At 42.2% G+C, this 18,142-nt stretch overlaps 1 protein-coding gene across 1 annotated transcript in view; it reads right to left on the bottom strand.

The window, feature by feature from the left end:
• The window catches only part of LOC143928224 (calcium-activated chloride channel regulator 1-like), a 108,868-nt gene that overhangs the window by 86,788 nt on the left and 3,938 nt on the right, over positions 1–18,142 (bottom strand). The window contains exon 2 of the mRNA XM_077452974.1: positions 269–409. Coding sequence (XP_077309100.1) covers positions 269–409 — 141 coding nt within the window. The remainder of the gene's footprint in view (positions 1–268; positions 410–18,142) is intronic.

An 18,142-nucleotide genomic window follows, 5' to 3' on the forward strand; every position in this document is an offset into this window, starting at 1 on the left:
CTAAATATGTGAAATATTCTGAAATGGCTTTTTCAACACATTCCCGCAGATTAATATTTCAGGACACCACAGGCTATAACTCCAGAATAGGGTTTACTTGTAGAGAGCAGGAAATTGTGTATAAAAAAATAGTGCAATCACTAAAATTTTGTGCAAAAAATTCTGAAGCAACTTACTGTACACCCAGCATTGTGTGGATGTTATTGCATAAATATTTTACTTCTCTTACCATCTACAGAGAACATTCAAGATGTATTGGAAGACTTACCTCATTATATGATTCTGTTGTTGGCTCTATATATTTACTTCCTGGTGTCCAGGTAGATGGGATTAGAATTTTAACACTTTTTATATAGAGCCTCTTTTGAGTAGCTTGAAACAAATAACTTGTGGCTTCTTTGACCATATTCTAAGAAATAAAATACAAATTGTGGAAATAATTTTATATTGATACATAAACCTGTTTTCTTAACTTTATTATGGGATACCATTAAGAAATAAAATGGCAACAATGGATTTACCCTTTATGTTTCCATAGTCAATTGGTCAGGTTGTACTGCAATGTTATAGTCTATCAGAGTCTTCAAAACAACAAAATAAAATCCTTGAAGAGTTTGGATCACTTTGCTGGCCACATTCAAGTCACATTCAAGTTGTTTTGAGTGTTTCACTTACGGATTGGACAATTATATTTTACATTCTTTTATATACATATTTTTAGTTTTTAGTTTTGTTCAGTTTTTTTACTGAGTTTTCAATTTTTTTGCGGACTGCTCTGCATATGACACATATGATTGCACGCTGTGCATGTGTTTACATTTGTTTGATCACTTTGTACTTTATATTTATTGCACATTGATTTGCATGGTTTAATTACTCTGATCAAGAGCTATATTGTTTGTAGATTTGAGGATTTCTTAGCACTTTATATTTGCACAGTTACACTCTGAACCAAGAGACAGGGGCGGATCCAGAGTCTAGTCTCGGGGGGGGAACTGCCAGAAAATTAGGTGCCGCTTGCTTAACCACTTTCAGACCGGACCATTTTGCTGGTCAATGACCAGAGGTCTTTTTACAATTTGGCACTGCGCTGCTTTAACTGGTAATTGCGCAGTCATGCAATGTTGTACCCAAACAAAATTTGCGTCCTTTTCTTCCCACAAATAGAGCTTTCTTTTGATGGTATTTGATTGCCTCTGCGATTTTTATTTTTTGCGATATAAACGTAAAAAGACCGCAAATTTTGAAAAAAAATTATATTTTCTACTTTTTGTTATTAGAAAAATCCAATAAACTCAATTTTAGTCATACATTTAGGCCAAAATGTATTCAGCCACATGTCTTTGGTAAAAAAAAAAGTCAATAACTGTATATTTATTGGTTTGCGCAAAAGTTGTCACATCTACAAACTAAGGTACGTTTTCTGGAATTTACGCAGCTTTTAGTTTACGACTGCCTATCTCATTTCTTGAGGTGCTAAAATGGCAGGGCAGTACAAAACCCCCCCAAATGACCCCATTTTGGAAAGTAGACCCCCTAAGGAAATTGATAAGTGGCATGTTGAGCCCATTGAATATTTTATTTTTTTGCCTCAAGCGATTGAATAATGACAAAAAAATTTATTTATTTTTTTTTACACAAAGTCGTCACTAAATGATATATTGCTCACACATGCTATGGGCATATGTGAAATGACACCCCAAAATAAATTCTGCTGCTTCTCCTGAGTATGGGGATACCACATATGTGGGACTTTTTGGGAGCCTAGCCGCGTACGGGGCCCCGAAAACCAAGCACTGCCTTCAGGCTTTCTAAGGACGTAAATTTTTGATTTCACTTCTCACTACCAATTACAGTTTTGAAGGCCATAAAATGCCAAGATGGCACAAAACCCCCACAAATGACCCCATTTTAGAAAGTAGACACCCCAAGCTATTTGCTGAGAGGCATGTTGAGTCCATGGAATATTTTATATTTTGCCACAAGTTGCGGGAAAATTACAAACTTTAATTTTTTTTTATTTTTTTTTCACAAAGTTGTCACTAAATGATATATTGCTCACACATGCCATGGGCATATGTGAAATGACACCCCAAAATAAATTCTGCTGCTTCTCCTGAGTACGGGGATACCACATGTGTGGGATTTTTTGGGAGCCTAGCCGCGTACGGGGCCCCGAAAGCCAAGAACCGCCTTCAGGTTTTCTAAGGGCGTAAATATTTGACTTCACTCCTCACTACCTATTACAGTTTTGAAGGCCATAAAATGCCAAGATGGCATAAAACCCCCACAAATGACCCCATTTTAGAAAGTAGACACCCCAAGCTATTTGCTGAGAGGCATGTTGAGTCCATGGAATATTTTATATTTTGCCACAAGTTGCGGGAAAATTACAAACTTTTTTTTTTTTTTCACAAAGTTGTCACTAAATGATATATTGCTCACGCATGCCATGGGCATATGTGAAATGACACCCAAAAATAAATTCTGCTGCTTCTCCTGAGTATGGGGATACCACATATGTGGGACTTTTTGGGAGCCTAGCCGCGTACAGGGCCCCGAAAACCAAGCACCGCCTTCAGGCTTTCTAAGGGCGCTACAGTTTTGAAGGCCATAAAATGCCAAGATGGCACAACCCCCCCCCAAATGACCCCATTTTGGAAAGTAGACACCCCTAAATTTAGGGGTACACTAGTGAGACTAGGTAATAAATGGCGGGTGCCCTGAAACTATAAAAAAATAACTAACCAACCAGCGTCACCTGTAACAGTTATATGGTGATCACTGGTGAAAGGGTTAACTAGGGGGCAATCAGGGGGCTTTATGCGGTAGTATATGGGGGTCCCTGGCGCTATAAAAAGCTGCGGCGAACCTAAATACCTACCTGCCTAACTAGCGTCACCTGTGACACTAATACAGTGATCAGAAAAACGATCGCTTATTAGGCTGGGTTCACACTGGAGCGATGCGGGAACGCCACGAATCCGCGGCGGGTTCCCGCATCGCATGCCTCCCGGCGGCAGTTCACACTGCCCTATGCGAACTGCTGGGAGTGTCAGTGAAATGTTAATGACACCCCCAGATCAGTTCGCATATCGCAGTGCGATCTGCAAACTCGGATCGCATGGTGTGAACACCCATGTGATCCGATTCTGCTGCGGACCAAAAAATGGGTCCCGTGCGAGTTTGCGGCGGGTGCGACACTAATTCAGCCATACTATCTGTATGGCTGAACTCGAATCGCACAGAGATCGGATGTGATTTGCACTGCAGTGCGAATCACATTCGTTCTCATAAACCGCTGCAATGTGAACCCAGCCTTAGTGACACTGGCGACGGGGGGTGATCACGGGGTTAAACCTTTATTGGGGGGGTTAGGGGGGTACATTAGAACTAAAGGGGGCTAACCCTAACTGCCCTAACAGTTATTACAGGCACAAATGACACCAATGCAAAAAAAAATGACATTGGTGTCACTGTGACTGGGGGTCAGGGGTAATTGGGGAGGGTGATCGGGGGGGTGTGAGTGTGCCTGGCATGTTCTACTGTGTAGTGTCGTGTTGGTGCAACTCACCGATCCTCTCTCCTCGGCGCAGCTCCACCCACCTCCTCAGTGCAGCGGCTTAATTATTACAGAGTCTCTCTCTCTCTCTGCGCCACTGATCAGCTGGTGATGATACTGAGAGAGAGAGACTCGGGAGTCCGGACTGCACTGCAGTCAGTAATATTTTCGGAAGGGGCAATTGCCCTGTTGCCCCCCCCCTGCATCCGCCCCTGCCAAGAGATGTATTATTTGATTTAAGGAATTTTTAATGACACTTGCATAATTAATTTTATATTATTTTACTAATTTATTTATTTATTTATTAATTGGTATAATTGATTCATTTTTTATTTATTGGAGTGCAACACCATATTTTGAGTTTTTGGATGTAACTGGCACTTTATTTTTCCCTAATTTTTGACTCACCAATTTCTCAGACATTAATTTAGAAGACCTTTGGTGGACCAGGGCACCCACCCAACTCCCTCTATGAAAGATGGGCTGCTCTAGCTTTCACTCAGAATGTACCGAGTGCAGCTAGATGTTGTTAGGATGTGAGCAGCTGTCCACACTTCCCCAAACTCTGATATTCATTCGTTGCTCAATGAACCTGCATTCAAAAGCAAGAATCAGACTGGCCACTAGGCCAGGAATACATGCACTTTTCCTACATATCCATTAGAAGTAACTCAAAGGTATTGAAGTGACCCTGTCAGAAGGATTACATTGACAAAAAGGTAACCCTGTAAAAAAGGATAGTAAATACCTGTTCTGCTGTCTGCACCATGGAACAACCCTCTGTTGATGAAAAACCTCAGCTGAAGTCTCCTCTCAAAGTGACACTTCTGGGAGTGTCACCCTCCTGCTATGCTCACTGGTCTGATCATACTAAGATGCGCATTAGGGCAGTTTTGGGGAACTTTACGGAAGTTTTGATGCCGAATCTAAACCCCAAGTCAAGGGGTGCCTAAACTTAGGAATCAGTAATGACCATTTTATAGGCTAAAAGGGAAGAAAATTCAGTTTCAAGTAAAATGTCTATCTGAAAAAAGTCTACTCTCCGCCTACCAATTTTCCTTGTATTAATAAGGATGAGATTCTCTGAGGCAAATCAGTATAATTGCTATTTTCTGTCTCTGCAAAAATACAGTCTAATTTCATATTAATTTTAAAATAAAAAAATTTGCCTGCTCCCTACCTCCGAAATAGTGGCCTATCCAAATAGGTTTAAAAGCAGAGAGTGCAATTCTGCATTGTGTACTTTCCAAGGCTTAAAGTGGATCTAAATGCATAAAGTTTTTTTTACCTTTATGCAATCCAGGTAAAAAAAAACTTTTTATATGCTCTCCCGGATCTTTCCCTCCTCTTTGGCTCAAAAATAGCCAGTAAAGAGAGGGGGGGGGGGGGCTGGGAGTGAGCATGCACGAGTCCCCCCTATAGCAAGTGACTTGTTATGGGGGCATTTGGTGGGTGGTGTCAGAGCTGGGCTTAGCCCTCCCTTCTCTGAGCTGGCCGCTCAGCTGTCGGCTAATTGCCAACTTCCATCTCTCTCCACAGTCACCCAGCTGTTGTGATAATACTCGTCAGTCCTGCCTACTTAAAGCTGTCCAGCTCACTTGATCTTTGCCTTCGCCTTGGTCACATCACAAGAAACCATCTCCTGCGTTCCTGTTTAAAGACTGGCTTTGCTGACATCCCTTCTGGCTCCTTATCCAGCTTGCTGTTCCTCTACTTGGATCCCTGACTTCTGGTCTGACAGATTACGCGATCTGATTATTGAGCTCTGGCTTGGCTGACTACTCGATCAGGTTACTGGACTATGGTTTTGCATTGACTACGCTTGACTACGGGGGGGGGGGGGGGGGGGGGAGCAGATAAGTACAACTTGCTTATTATTTTAAAAAAATAAAATGTAAAACTTTATAATCACTTTAAAAGTATTCTTAAATCGCTAAAATTTTTCGGAATTAAATGTATAATAAAAAAATCTTTTGCTCATTTTCCAAATGCAATTTGCCTGCTCTCTCTACCTAAAAACTATCAGACTGTTCAAAATTCTATAAAAGCTTTGCTGCAGATCTGTACGTTTTCTCTTTCCTGTCTGAGAAAAAAAACAACCCAATTGTTATTGTAAGATGCAAGCTGCTTGTTCTCTGCCTCAAGTACATCAGCCTGTTTAACCACTTCAATGCCGGCTACTTTTACCCCCTTCCTGCCAAGGCCAATTTATCTCTTTCAGCACTGCCACATTTTGAATGACAATTGTGCAGTCATGCAACGCTGTATACAAATAAAATTTTGTTTCATTTTTTTCACACAAATTGAGCTTTCTTTTGGCGGTATTTAATCACCGCTGGGTTTTGTTTTTTTTGCAAAAAAAATGAAAACGTACAGATGGGCACTGATAGGCTGCATTGGTGGGCACTGATGAGGAAGCATTGATGAATTGGCCCTGATGAGGAGGCACTCATATGCAGCACTAATGGGCACTGATAGGTGGCACTGATGGGCACTGATAGGCAGGACTTATGAACAATGATAGGTGGCACAGATAGGCGGCACTGATGGGCAGCAATGGTGAGCAGGCCCTGACTGGCATCACTGATGGGCATATATTGACGTCACTGATGGCCACAGATTGTCATCACTGCTGGGCACTGTTGGGGCTGCACTAATAAGCAGGGCACTGATGATCAGTGCCCTAATTATCTGCACAGGTCTCCCCTGTGAGGAGAAGACATTGATCAGCTCTCTTCGCACTCTGTCAGTATAAGGCGAGGAGAGCTGATAACCAACATTTCCTTGTTTACATGTGATCAGTTGTGGGGGAATCAAGGGGTGCACTTGAAGCACTGAAGGTTGGAGGAACGGTGTAACCTGCACTTATTGTTCACATTGCATGATTACCATCATCTGTTGGACGGATTGCAAATTTTTTTGAGTGGACTGTTTACATTTTGCACTTTGCACTGGACATTTTTTTTTTTTGACCTACTTGAGTTTTTAAGATGTTTATCTTTTTGGCATGATTATGTTATGCGATTTACACCATTTGCACTATTGCACGGATTGCTTGATTGATGCAATTTATTATATTGATATTTTCATGCACGTTATTATTGCTATTTTGTCATATTGATACTTTCATGCACTTTACCCTTTTGCACTATTTTTACCTTTTTGCACATTTTTTATGCACTGTATGAATTTGTATTTATATATTTTTATATTGTTTTGGAGAGTACACATTTAGTAATATTTTAGTTAGTGTCACATAAAACACCCCCGTATCTGTATTTTGAGTGTAGAGAAAACTTTTATATGTGAGCAGCTTTCTATAATCTTATCTAGTTCTTCTGGCGAGGTTGTGTGCAACAGTATTTATCTATTTTACATGTGCCTTGTCATTGGCTCTTTACCAAGATTGGGGTTGTGCCGTGTCCCAGGGACACAGCGCTCCCGCAATCACTGAGCTGTGCGCCCCCCGCGTTAAAACTGGGGTGACGGCTTGCGGTTCCGGCGCCACATGGGAAGGCTGTGATCAGACACAGCTCCCGCCGCCCTCCTCCGAACCTCCACTTTGAAGCTGGCCCGAGCTCCGGGGAAACCCCCTAGACAACACCGCAACATTGAGGGGGCACATGGACCGCTTTGGACCGCATTACCTAAGCTGAAAGGAGATACTCTAGACGCCCTCAACGAACCTATCACTGTGGAGGATATCCAAGAAACATTCAAATCACTAGCATCTTCTAAAGCCCCAGGCCCAGACGGCTATACGGCCAAATTTTATAAATTAACAAAATAATTCATTCCAGACACTTTGAAACAGGCCTTTACGGTCATCTGGGACAGAGGCCCATATCCACCTACAGGAACACAAGCGTACATTAGACTAATAGCCAAAAAAGATAGGGATCCCACACTCCCAGGGTCATATCAACCAATTTCATTAATTAATGTGGATGTAAACATTTTATCTAAAATAATGACGACACACCTATCCCATATAGTCCCATCCCTATTACATCCGGCCCAATCGAGATTTGTAAAGAGACGCTCGGCCACTCTAAATATTCGTAAAGTTCTTACAGCATTGGAGTAAGCTAGATTGAACCCAGAACAAGACGTCGCCATAATGTCATTAGATGCCGAAAAGGCTTTTGACAAGCTTGTCTTGGCTCTTCTGAGTAATGGAGCGCCTTGAATTTGCGGGCCTAATCATGTGTTTTCTACACCAACTATATTAATCCCCAACGGCGCATTTAGTTACACCCGACTTTATCTCAGACACGATCCCCTTGACAAAAGGAACAAGACAAGGGTGCCCCCTTTCCCCCTTATTGTTTAACATCACAATCGAGCCTTTATCCAGATTACCTAACTTACCTGATGGAATTAGTGGTATAACAATAGGGGACCAAACGCTACGCTCCGCTCTATTTGTGGACGATATACTACTTTTTTCTACAGAACCCTCAGCAGACTTTGAGAGACTCAGAGACATTTTCCAGAATTTCCGCCTTTGCTTAGGGTTACGTATTAACTTTGACAAAAGTAAAATATTGTCGATCCGGCCTAAACTATCTGCTAAATGTCTACATCGATCCCCTTTAGCTATAGCTACACAGCATATTACATACTTGGGGATACGCATTGGTCGAGAACCCTCTTCGCTATACACACTTAATTTTCCACCGCTGATATCGAAAATTGTAAAGGAGTTGGAAGCTTGGGCAGCTCTCCCTCTCTCGCTCTTTGGGAGATGTCATCTTTTTAAAATGGTGTCATTTGCACGTTTACTCTACCCCATACAAACCATCCCTCTTTTAATTAAACACTCAGATGTCAAATCGTATTGCTCTACAAAAACTATGTCTCCCAAAGACAGAAGGGGGGGGGGGGGGGCGGGTCTGCCCAATATACGTTTTTATATTATATAACTTATATTATATAACGTATAACTTAGCCTGCTTACTCATACAAGGCCTAAATTGGATATCAGGCAAATCCAGGCACTCTAATAATATACTGGAAGGTGCAGCGACCTTACCGTATACCCTACCAGCTATTCTCCACTCAAACCCAAACAAGCTACCAACACACCTTAAATTGAATATGCTTATAAGGGACACAGTCATAGCCTGGAGAGAGACTCGGAGACTACTGGGGCTGCCTTCCAGTATCTCCTGCCACCTACCAATTCAAGACAATCCTATGTTTCCCCCGTCCGTTATGCACAAAGCTTTTGACCAGTGGAAGGCTAAAGGTCTTACTAAAGTTAAGGAAATATATCTTAACAGCCCGGGTAAAGTTAAACCTTTTCAGACACTATCCAGGGAATATTCCCTACCAGCGACTCATATCTTCTACTATCACCAGCTGCTTAGTTATCTAAAGACCTGTCATGGACCTAGTACGGACCCTCTCCAAAAGTCCTTTATAGACACAGTACAGAATAGTGAGGGCTATTCTATTTCCAACTTATACACCCATCTCATTTCCCACCAGTCTGCCAAATATCATCTCAAACCATTTCAAAAGTGGTCTGACATATTTGATGACGTAGACCTTCCCAGAAAAATACTGGAAGGATACAAACGAGTTTGCCAGCTTATTGTTTCCGATACATGGAGAGAAACACAATTTAAGATTGTGCATAGAGCATATTATCCTTTCCGCATTAGTAAAACAGATCCTGAGCAGGAGCGCTGCCATTTGTGCTTGACACAACACCCCACACTGATGCATAATTTATGGGAATGTCCAGCTATTATCGCATACTGGGACTCCATACTAAAGTTCATATACGAGATCGTTAAAGTACGGATCCCAAGAGATCACTTAATATGCCTATTTGAACACGTACCACCTATACCCACATCGTCGGATGAAAGCTCCCTACAGATTCCTCAGTGGGCGCATATCTGCCTTCTGGTGGCATGCAGGACAATCATTGCACAATGGATTAAGGAAACACTGCCAAAGCTACAGGCAGTGAAAAAAGCCCTTGTGACATTCTTCTACCTTGAAAGATTAGATACTATCTTATAGAACTTCCGTTCTACCTCGCGATTCTTCTCGAGATGACGCAGATTCATGGAACATATGTTTTCCCAAGAAGAGATACAAAAAAATATGCAACCATTTCGATACATGGACTGGTACCTTAAAAGAGACCTTGCAAACTCTTAGGGTGTCCTGAGACTATCCAATTCACTAGACTCATAACAGTCCCTCTTGTCCTGAATTACGAAAAAGAAACTATGGGACTCTCTGATATCCATAACTAGCCCACCCCGACACTAGAAAACGTTATCTGGTATTGTTACCCTGTTTAGGCTATTGTATAGATTTGTTGACTTAATCTTTCAAACGTTGCTTCTACTCCTGAAGGCACTAAATGTTGTAATGTTTGATAACCCCAATACGTTGTTACGTAAAAGTTGTTGAATGTACTTTATACGTATGTGTATAATGTTGAAAATCCCAATAAAAATGTTTAAAAAAAAAACTAGGACGACATCATATAGCGTTGGCCCAGAACGAGAGATCATCCCGCCGTCGTTAGTTTATATGGAGGATGGGAAGTGGTTAAACAGGCTTCAAATTTGAATTGCAAATTCTCATAAAATTCACCATCTTCATTCAATCTTGGCAAAAGAGGCAACCATTTCTTATTTCCAGCTACAATCTGCATTCTGCCTCAGAAATCAGAAAATCTGTAAAATGTGTTCTATTCTCTCAGTCTAGAGAAAAAGAAACCATTTTTTTTTTATTGCAAGGTGCAATCTGTTTACACTATCCCTCATAAACTGTGACCGATGTGACATCTACTTTGGTCCAAGATGACTGTTGAAGTTCACAGAAAATCCCAATAAAATTACATCACGAGATCACAATGCAGAATAATTGTATTATATTGTGCAGTAGAGCAAAAAAAGAACATAAACACAGGAGCTAAATAGTTGGCCTCCTGGACTAAGTTGTGGTCCCTGGCTGTCTGTGGTCCAGCTCATATACCTACTCGAGAATTGCAGCTTTCCAATTCTTAGATGTGGTGGCTGCATTTATTTTCTTTTTTAGGATTTCTTTCTTTTATTTGAATCTGGTAATGTGACCAGTAAGTCTGTTGTTTTCAACAGAACATGCTGTCCTACAGATGTAGCCAGGGCTGGTGCAAGGATTTTTGACACCCTAGATGAAACCTAATTTTACAGCCCCCATTGGCTCCACCCCTAACTGCACCCCCTTTGCCCTGCCCATGTGACAGAAGGCGCCGCTATACAGGAAGCGCCGGCTCTGCTTCCTCTAGCGATGGCTCCAGTGCTGCGCTGCACCGCTAATTACACTACCATTTGGACGGAGCAGCTGCCTGAGACTGAGTTAGTTACATGCTGCAGCCTGCAGAGCATGCAGATGGGGAGGGAAACCAGCAGCCAGGCACCCCTAGGCAGCAGTGCGCCCTAGGCGGCTGCCTAGATTACCTAGTGGTAGCACCGGCCCTGGATAGTAGATAGTAGAAAGTTCAGACAAACCACTTAACATTGATCAGCTTTTATGTTTCTATGTACAACCTTTATACAAAAAGGAACAAATACAACCATACCTTGCAATTCTGGCAATCGGACTGCGTTTTGCCATTTGTTTAGGAATGTTGTTAAGATAACATTGGCACCTGCAGCAGATCGCATAGATGCTGTGCGATTGCTTAGATTGTGATGTGGGGAAATGCAGCAAATCTTGTGCGTTTCACACATTGCATTATGTGTGAACTGAGACTTGTAAGAGGAAGAGAGAGGAACAGACTTCATCTATAGTAAAAAGTTTTGATTTTTTTTTTTTTACTTTTTGGTGGTGGTCTGGAAGTCAGAATTTTTCCTTTTAAAACAAACTTTTTTTTTTTAACCACTTGGTGCCCATACTACGTCTATTGACGTCGGTGGTTATATCTGAATGATGCCTGAGGCCACAGACATCATTTAGATATCAGCGTTTTCAGCCGGCGATTCCCTGCACCATAAGAATGAGAATAGCGGCTGTTCTGCTGCTTGATCGTTCTTACAGGCGGCGGGAGGGGACGCCCCCCCCTCCCGCCGCCCTCCGGTGCTTGTACCGACTCACCGCTTCCATCGGTGAGTTGGTCACAGGATCCAGCGGCCCCCGCTAGTTACCATAGAGATTTCCGGCGGACCAGATCATCCCCGGAGTCTCTATGATCGTTCGGAGGCCGGGCGCGATGTTATGACGTCACGCCCGGCCTCTGTATTCAAATTAACGGCAACGATTTGGCTAGGAAGCCAGGATCGTTTTTCTTTTTTTTTATTCTTCCCAGCCTAGAGGTGAGATATGGGGTCTTATTGACTGTAAATATGTCCGATCGTGCCATATTCCTATTACAAGCGATGTTTACATTCCTTGTAATAGGAATAAAAGTCATAACATTTTTTTTTTTTTAAATAAAATTAACAATAAAAAAAAAAAAATGAAAACGGTGTTCAAACCACACATGTGAGGTATCGCCGCGAAAGTAAGAGCGAGAGCAATAATTCTAGCTCTAGACCTCCTCTGTAACCCAAAAAAAGAAACCAGTAAAAAAACGTAAAGCGTCGTCTATGGGGATTTTTAAATACCAAAGCTTGGCGCCATTCCACGAGCGCGTGCAATTTTGGTTCCAGTGATGTCCTCATCCAAACTGATTCTTCAATTGGCTTCGGGTGCAGGTGCCGGCATAGCAAGTAAGGGAAACAGGAAGTAAAGCCTTGTGACTTTACAACTGGTTTCCTACTGCGCATGTGCATGCGAGCTGTGCTGGGCCTTGTGAATGGTGTCGTTGTCTTCTGGGACCTGTAACGTATCCCAGAAGACTGCTGGGGAAGGAGGGGAAGCTGGAATTGAGAGTGGGTATCTGTCAAAAATCCAGGGCTGGGAACTCTCAGTTGCAACAAGGAGTTCATCCGGGGCAGGACAGTGTATTTTCCAGCCATCGTGATTCATGGTAGATATGCACTGATGAGAGGTTTACTTTGTGGGACTTTTTTATTATTTTGCTTGTTTAATATAGGATATTAATATAGGATTGTATCACAGTGTAACTTTGTCATGTGGTCAATGTTTTTATTTACTGTTTTACTTTTTTTGAATGAGTAACCAGAGGTACTACTGCTTACTTTGTGTAAGGGGGGCTTGTATCTGGGGGTCCCCTTATTTTAAAGGGGATTTTAGATCCCAATAACCCCCCGTGACCCCTTCAATCACTGGCCGCGGCTGTGGGGAAAGGGCCCTCTATAAGTAACCTCCATGTGTTGATGGTATGTAGCCTGGTTTGGTTAAGGAGAGAGTGCTGCACACCCCCCTTTTCTGGCCAGCCTAGTCTCAGATAAAGATCTGGTGTAGATTTTGGGGGACCTCAATTTTTTTTGCATAGGTTTGCCCTATCAAGGATAAAGGTATTGCATTGATTTTTTGAGGGACTCCGCTCTGTTTTTTTTTGCTTGGAGTTTCTCTTTAAAATCTATTAGACCCACATCTAGAATAAGGGTCTGGCATTGATTTTGGAGGCGTCCCCATAAAGTTTTCTTTACAAGAAAGGTCGAACCTGCAGGGAAATGAAATTTAGCAGCAAATTTGTTTTGTGTATTTGGTGTCTTTCTAAAATCCATACCAAACCTCTATCCTAGATAGGAATCTATTATGGGTTTTAATGGCGGACACCACTAAAAAAGCCTCTTCAGGACTGGTATGGATTTTAAGAGGGGTCCACATGCAAAAAAAAAACTAAAATAAAAAAGCATAGGGTCCCCCCCAAAAAACACATTAGACCATGAGCATACAGGCCCCTCCTACTGAACCATACTATATTGAGAAAATGAAAAGTGTTCTCTGGTGCCTGTTCTGAGTAAGGGCCCCATCTGTGTTTACTAGGTAGCAGGGCAGCTACTAGGTACAGCATCCAGATGCTAGCAGCGATCACTATAGTGGTGCCTACTACAGTGAGCTTCAGCTACCAAGAGACTTGGAAAGGTATGGCACATGCACACCTACATTGGTTAAAGCTGGACCAATGTAGCTATGCATAAAGAGCCATACCTAAATGTCAGCTTTAACTACTTGACCACTGGGCACTTAATCACCCTTAATAACCAGACCAATTTTCAGCTTTGGGTGCTCTCACATTTTGAATGACAATTAGTCATGCAACACTGTACCCATATGAAATGTTTCTCCTTTTTTTCACACAAATAGAGCTTTCTTTTGGTGGTATTTAATTACTGCTGGGTTTTTTATTTCTTGTGCTATAAAAGAAAAAAGAGAAAATTCTGTAAAAAAATGAATTTTCTTTGTTTCTGTTATAAAATTTTGCAGATTAATAATTTTTCTTCATAAATTTTGGCCAAACTCTATACTACTGCATATCTTTGGTAAAAATAAGTACAAATTGGTGGATATTATTTGGTCTTTGTGAAAGTTATAGAGTCCACAAGCTATGGTGCCAATACAGTGCCTTGCGAAAGTATTTGGCCCCCTTGAACTTTTCAACCTTTTGCCACATTTCAGGCTTCAAACATAAAGATATAAAATTTTAATTTTTTGTGAAGAATCACCAACAAGTGGGACACAATTGTGAAGTGGAACAAAATCTATTGGATATTTTAAACTTTTTTAGAAAATAAAAAACTGAAAAGTGATGCGTGCAAAATTATTCGGCCCCTTTACTTTCAGTGCAGCAAACTCACTCCAGAAGTTCAGCGAGGATCTCTGAATGATCCAATGTTGTCCTAAATGACTGATGGTGATAAATAGAATCCACCTGTGTGTAATCAAGTCTCTGTATAAATGCACCTGCTCTGTGATAGTCTCAGGGTTCTGTTGAAAGTGCAGAGAGCATCATGAAGACCAAGTAACACACCAGGCAGGTCCGTAATACTGTTGTGGAGAAGTTTAAAGCCGGATTTGGATACAAAAAGATTTCCCAAGCTTTAAACACCCCAAGGAGCACTGTGCAAGCGATCATTTTGAAATGGAAGGAGTATCAGACCACTGCAAATCTACCAAGACCTGGCCGTCCCTCTAAACTTTCAGCTCAGACAAGGAGGAGACTGATCAGAGATGCAGCCAAGAGGCCTATGATCACTCTGGATGAACTGCAGAGAACTACAGCTGAGGTGGGAGAGTCTGTCCATAGGACAACAATCAGTCGTACACTGCACAAATCTGGCCTTTATGGAAGAGTGGCAAGAAGAAAGCCATTCCTCAAAGATATCCATAAAAAGTCTCGTCTAAAGTTTGCAACAAGCCACCTGGGAGACACACCAAACATGTGGAAGAAGGTGCTCTGGTTAGATGAAACCAAAATCAAACTTTTTGCCCACAATGCAAAACGATATATTTGGCGTAAAAGCAACACAGCTCATCACCCTCAACACACCATCCCCACTGTCAAACATGGTAGTGGCAGCATCATGGTTTGGGCCTGCTTTTCTTCAGCAGGGACAGGGAAGATGATTAAAATTGAGGGCAAGATGGATGCAGCCAAATACAGGACCATTCTGGATGAAAACCTGTTGGAGTCTGCAAAAGACCTGAAACTGGGACGGAGATTTATCTTCCAACAAGACAATGATCCCAAACATACAGCAAAATCTACAAAGGAATGGTTCACAAATAAACGTATCCAGGTGTTAGAATGGCCAAGTCAAAGTCCAGACCTGAATCCAATCGAGAATCTGTGGAAAGAGCTGAAAACTCCTGTTCACAAACGCTCTCCATCCAACCTCACTGAGCTCGAGCTGTTATGCAAGGAAGAATGGGCAAGAATTTCAGTCTCTCGATGTGCAAAACTGATAGAGACATACCCCAAGCGACTTGCAGCTGTAATCGCAGCAAAAGGTGGCTCTACAAAGTATTAACGCAGGGGGGCCGAATAATTTTGCATGCCCCACTTTTCATTTTTTTATTAGTTAAAAAAGTTTCAAAAATCCAATAGATTTGGTTCCACTTCACAATTGTGTCCCACTTGTTAGTGACTCTTCACAAAAAATAAAAATGTTATATTGAAGCCTGAAATGTGGCAAAAGGTTGAAAAGTTCAAGGGGGCCGAATACTTTTGCAAGGCATTGTATCTGAAAATTGATCACACCTGAAGGACTGATGGCCTATTTCAATTCTTGAGACCCTAACATGCCATAAAAGTACAAATACCCCCCAAATGACCCCTTTTTGGAAAGAAGACATTCCAAGGTATTTAGTAAGAGGCATGATGAGTTTTTTTGAAGTTGTCATTTTTTCCCACAATTCTTTGCAAAATCAAGATTTTTTTCCTTTTTTTTTCACACAATTGTCATAATATCAGTTTATTTCTCACACACAGCACATGCATACCCCAAATTACACCCCAAAACACATTCTGCTATTACTCCTGAGTATGGCGATACCACATGTGTGAGACTTTTACACAGCGTGGCCACATACAGAGGCCCAACATGCAGGAAGCACCATCAGGCGTTCTGGAGCACCCAGGACAATTCTGACATTTCTCTCCTACATGTAAAAATCATCATTTATTTGCTAGAAAATTACATAGAACCCCAAAACATTATATCGTTTTTTTTAGCAAAGACCCTAGAGAATACAATCGTGGTTGTTGTAACTTTTTATCTCGCACGGTATTTGCACAACAATTTTTCAAACGCGTTTTTTTGGGGGAAAAAAACAGTTTTGTGCTTTAAAAAACAAAAACAAAACAGTAAGGTTAGCCCAATGTTTTTGCATAATGTGAAAGATGAAGTTACGCTGAGTAAATAGATACCTAACATGTCACTCTTCAAAATTGCACACGCTCGTGGAATGGCGCCAAACGGCGCTACTTAAAAATCCCCATAGGCGACACTTTACATTTTTTTACTGGTTATATGTTTTGAGTTACAGAGGAGGTCTAGGGCTAGAATTATTGCTCTTGCTCTAACGTTCACAGTGATATCTCACATGTGTGGTTTGAACACCATTTTCATATGTGGGCGGGACTTACATATGCGTCCGCTTCTGCATGCGAGCACATGGGGACAGGGGAGCTTTACATTTTTTATATTTTTTTTATTGTTCATTTTACTTTATTTATTTTAGTTTGACATTTTTTTCCCCAAAAATACGGCGGGAGGGGGGGCGGGGGGTGCGTCCCCTCTCGCCTCCTGTAAGAACGATCAAGCAGCAGAACAGCTGCTATGATTGTTCTTATGGTGTAGGGAATCACCAACTGAAAAAGCTGATATCTGAATGATGCCTGTAGCTACACCCATCATTCAGATATCCCCGCACAGGAGTCAGGATACAAAATAGTGTCCCATTGGTATAGGGTCCCATATCTGCTGAATAAGATGAATAATTAAATCTCGGACGAGTGTTGGAGATGCCAGTCCGCGACGGGGTCCATGATCCACATCTTCTGGTTGTGCCTTGCTTTAGGGACATTCTGGAGGGATGTGGTGGAGACAATTAAGCAGTTAACGTCGGTAGATTTACGGAGAAACCCAGCTGCATGCCTTCTCCATCTGACGGACAGGCTAATCCGGAAATATAAACAGACCTTGACAATGCAACTTTTGAACGCAGTGCGAGTATGCATCCCGGCCATGTGGAGGCAATCTCAGCCCCCAACGAGGACCTTGTGGTACTCCGAAGTTAATCATATCCTTCGTATGGAGGAACTGACCGCCACTCTCTACAATACAGAAGAAAAGTTCTGCAAGAATTGGAGACCCTGGAGATATTTCACTGGCACCCAAGAATACCTGTGCGAGGTAGCGTCTGTGGCCGACCTGGTGACCGCCTGACTGCCCTTGCTGTCGCCTGTGCCTGGGGAACCGGACACAGGGCCCTAGTCCGGAAGGAGTCGATGATCCCCTATGATGATTTCCTATGGGGATCCCCCTGATGCTCACTCCCTCCCCCCTTCTTTCTTTCTTTTTTTTTCTCTCCTCTCTTCTTTCTCCTTCTTCTTTTCTCCTTTTCTGACTATGTCTCTTGGTCCGCCAAACATTACCTAAATAGGTGCCGCAGCATTCTCCGTGGACCTGCATAGATAACACAGACATTGAGAGGCTGCTCTGTACTGTTGCTCAGGGGGTGGTGCCGTAGGGATTCTGCAGACCGCCCTGGCCACTTGTTCCCTGAACACAGGATGGTGTTGTCCGTCCCCGCAGATTAGCGCCCATGGATACCATATTTGCATTATAAAGTTTCAGCATACGGTTACCTGTTTCTATTGTTTGTTCACGGAAATTAAGTGTATGGCCAAAAATTCCATATGATTGTATTGTTTGCTGTGTATGCCTTGCACTGAAAACTGAACAAAAGAATTAAAAAAAAGATATCCCCGCACAAAGTCAAGGACATCATATGACGGCTGGCTGGGTATTGCAGGATATCACTGACTATGGCTGGGTATTGCGGGGTATCACCGACTATGGCTGGGTATTGCAGGGTATCACCGAGTATGGCTGGGTATTGCAGAGTATCACCGAGTATGGCTGGGTATTGCAGGATATCACCGACTATGGCTGGGTATTGCAGGGTATGGCTGGGTATTGCAGGGTATCTCCG

This window comes from Lithobates pipiens, unplaced genomic scaffold (assembly GCF_037356315.1).
Source record: "Lithobates pipiens isolate NorthernLeopardFrog02 unplaced genomic scaffold, aLitPip1_a1.2 Scaffold_23, whole genome shotgun sequence".
Taxonomy (NCBI): domain Eukaryota; kingdom Metazoa; phylum Chordata; class Amphibia; order Anura; family Ranidae; genus Lithobates; species Lithobates pipiens.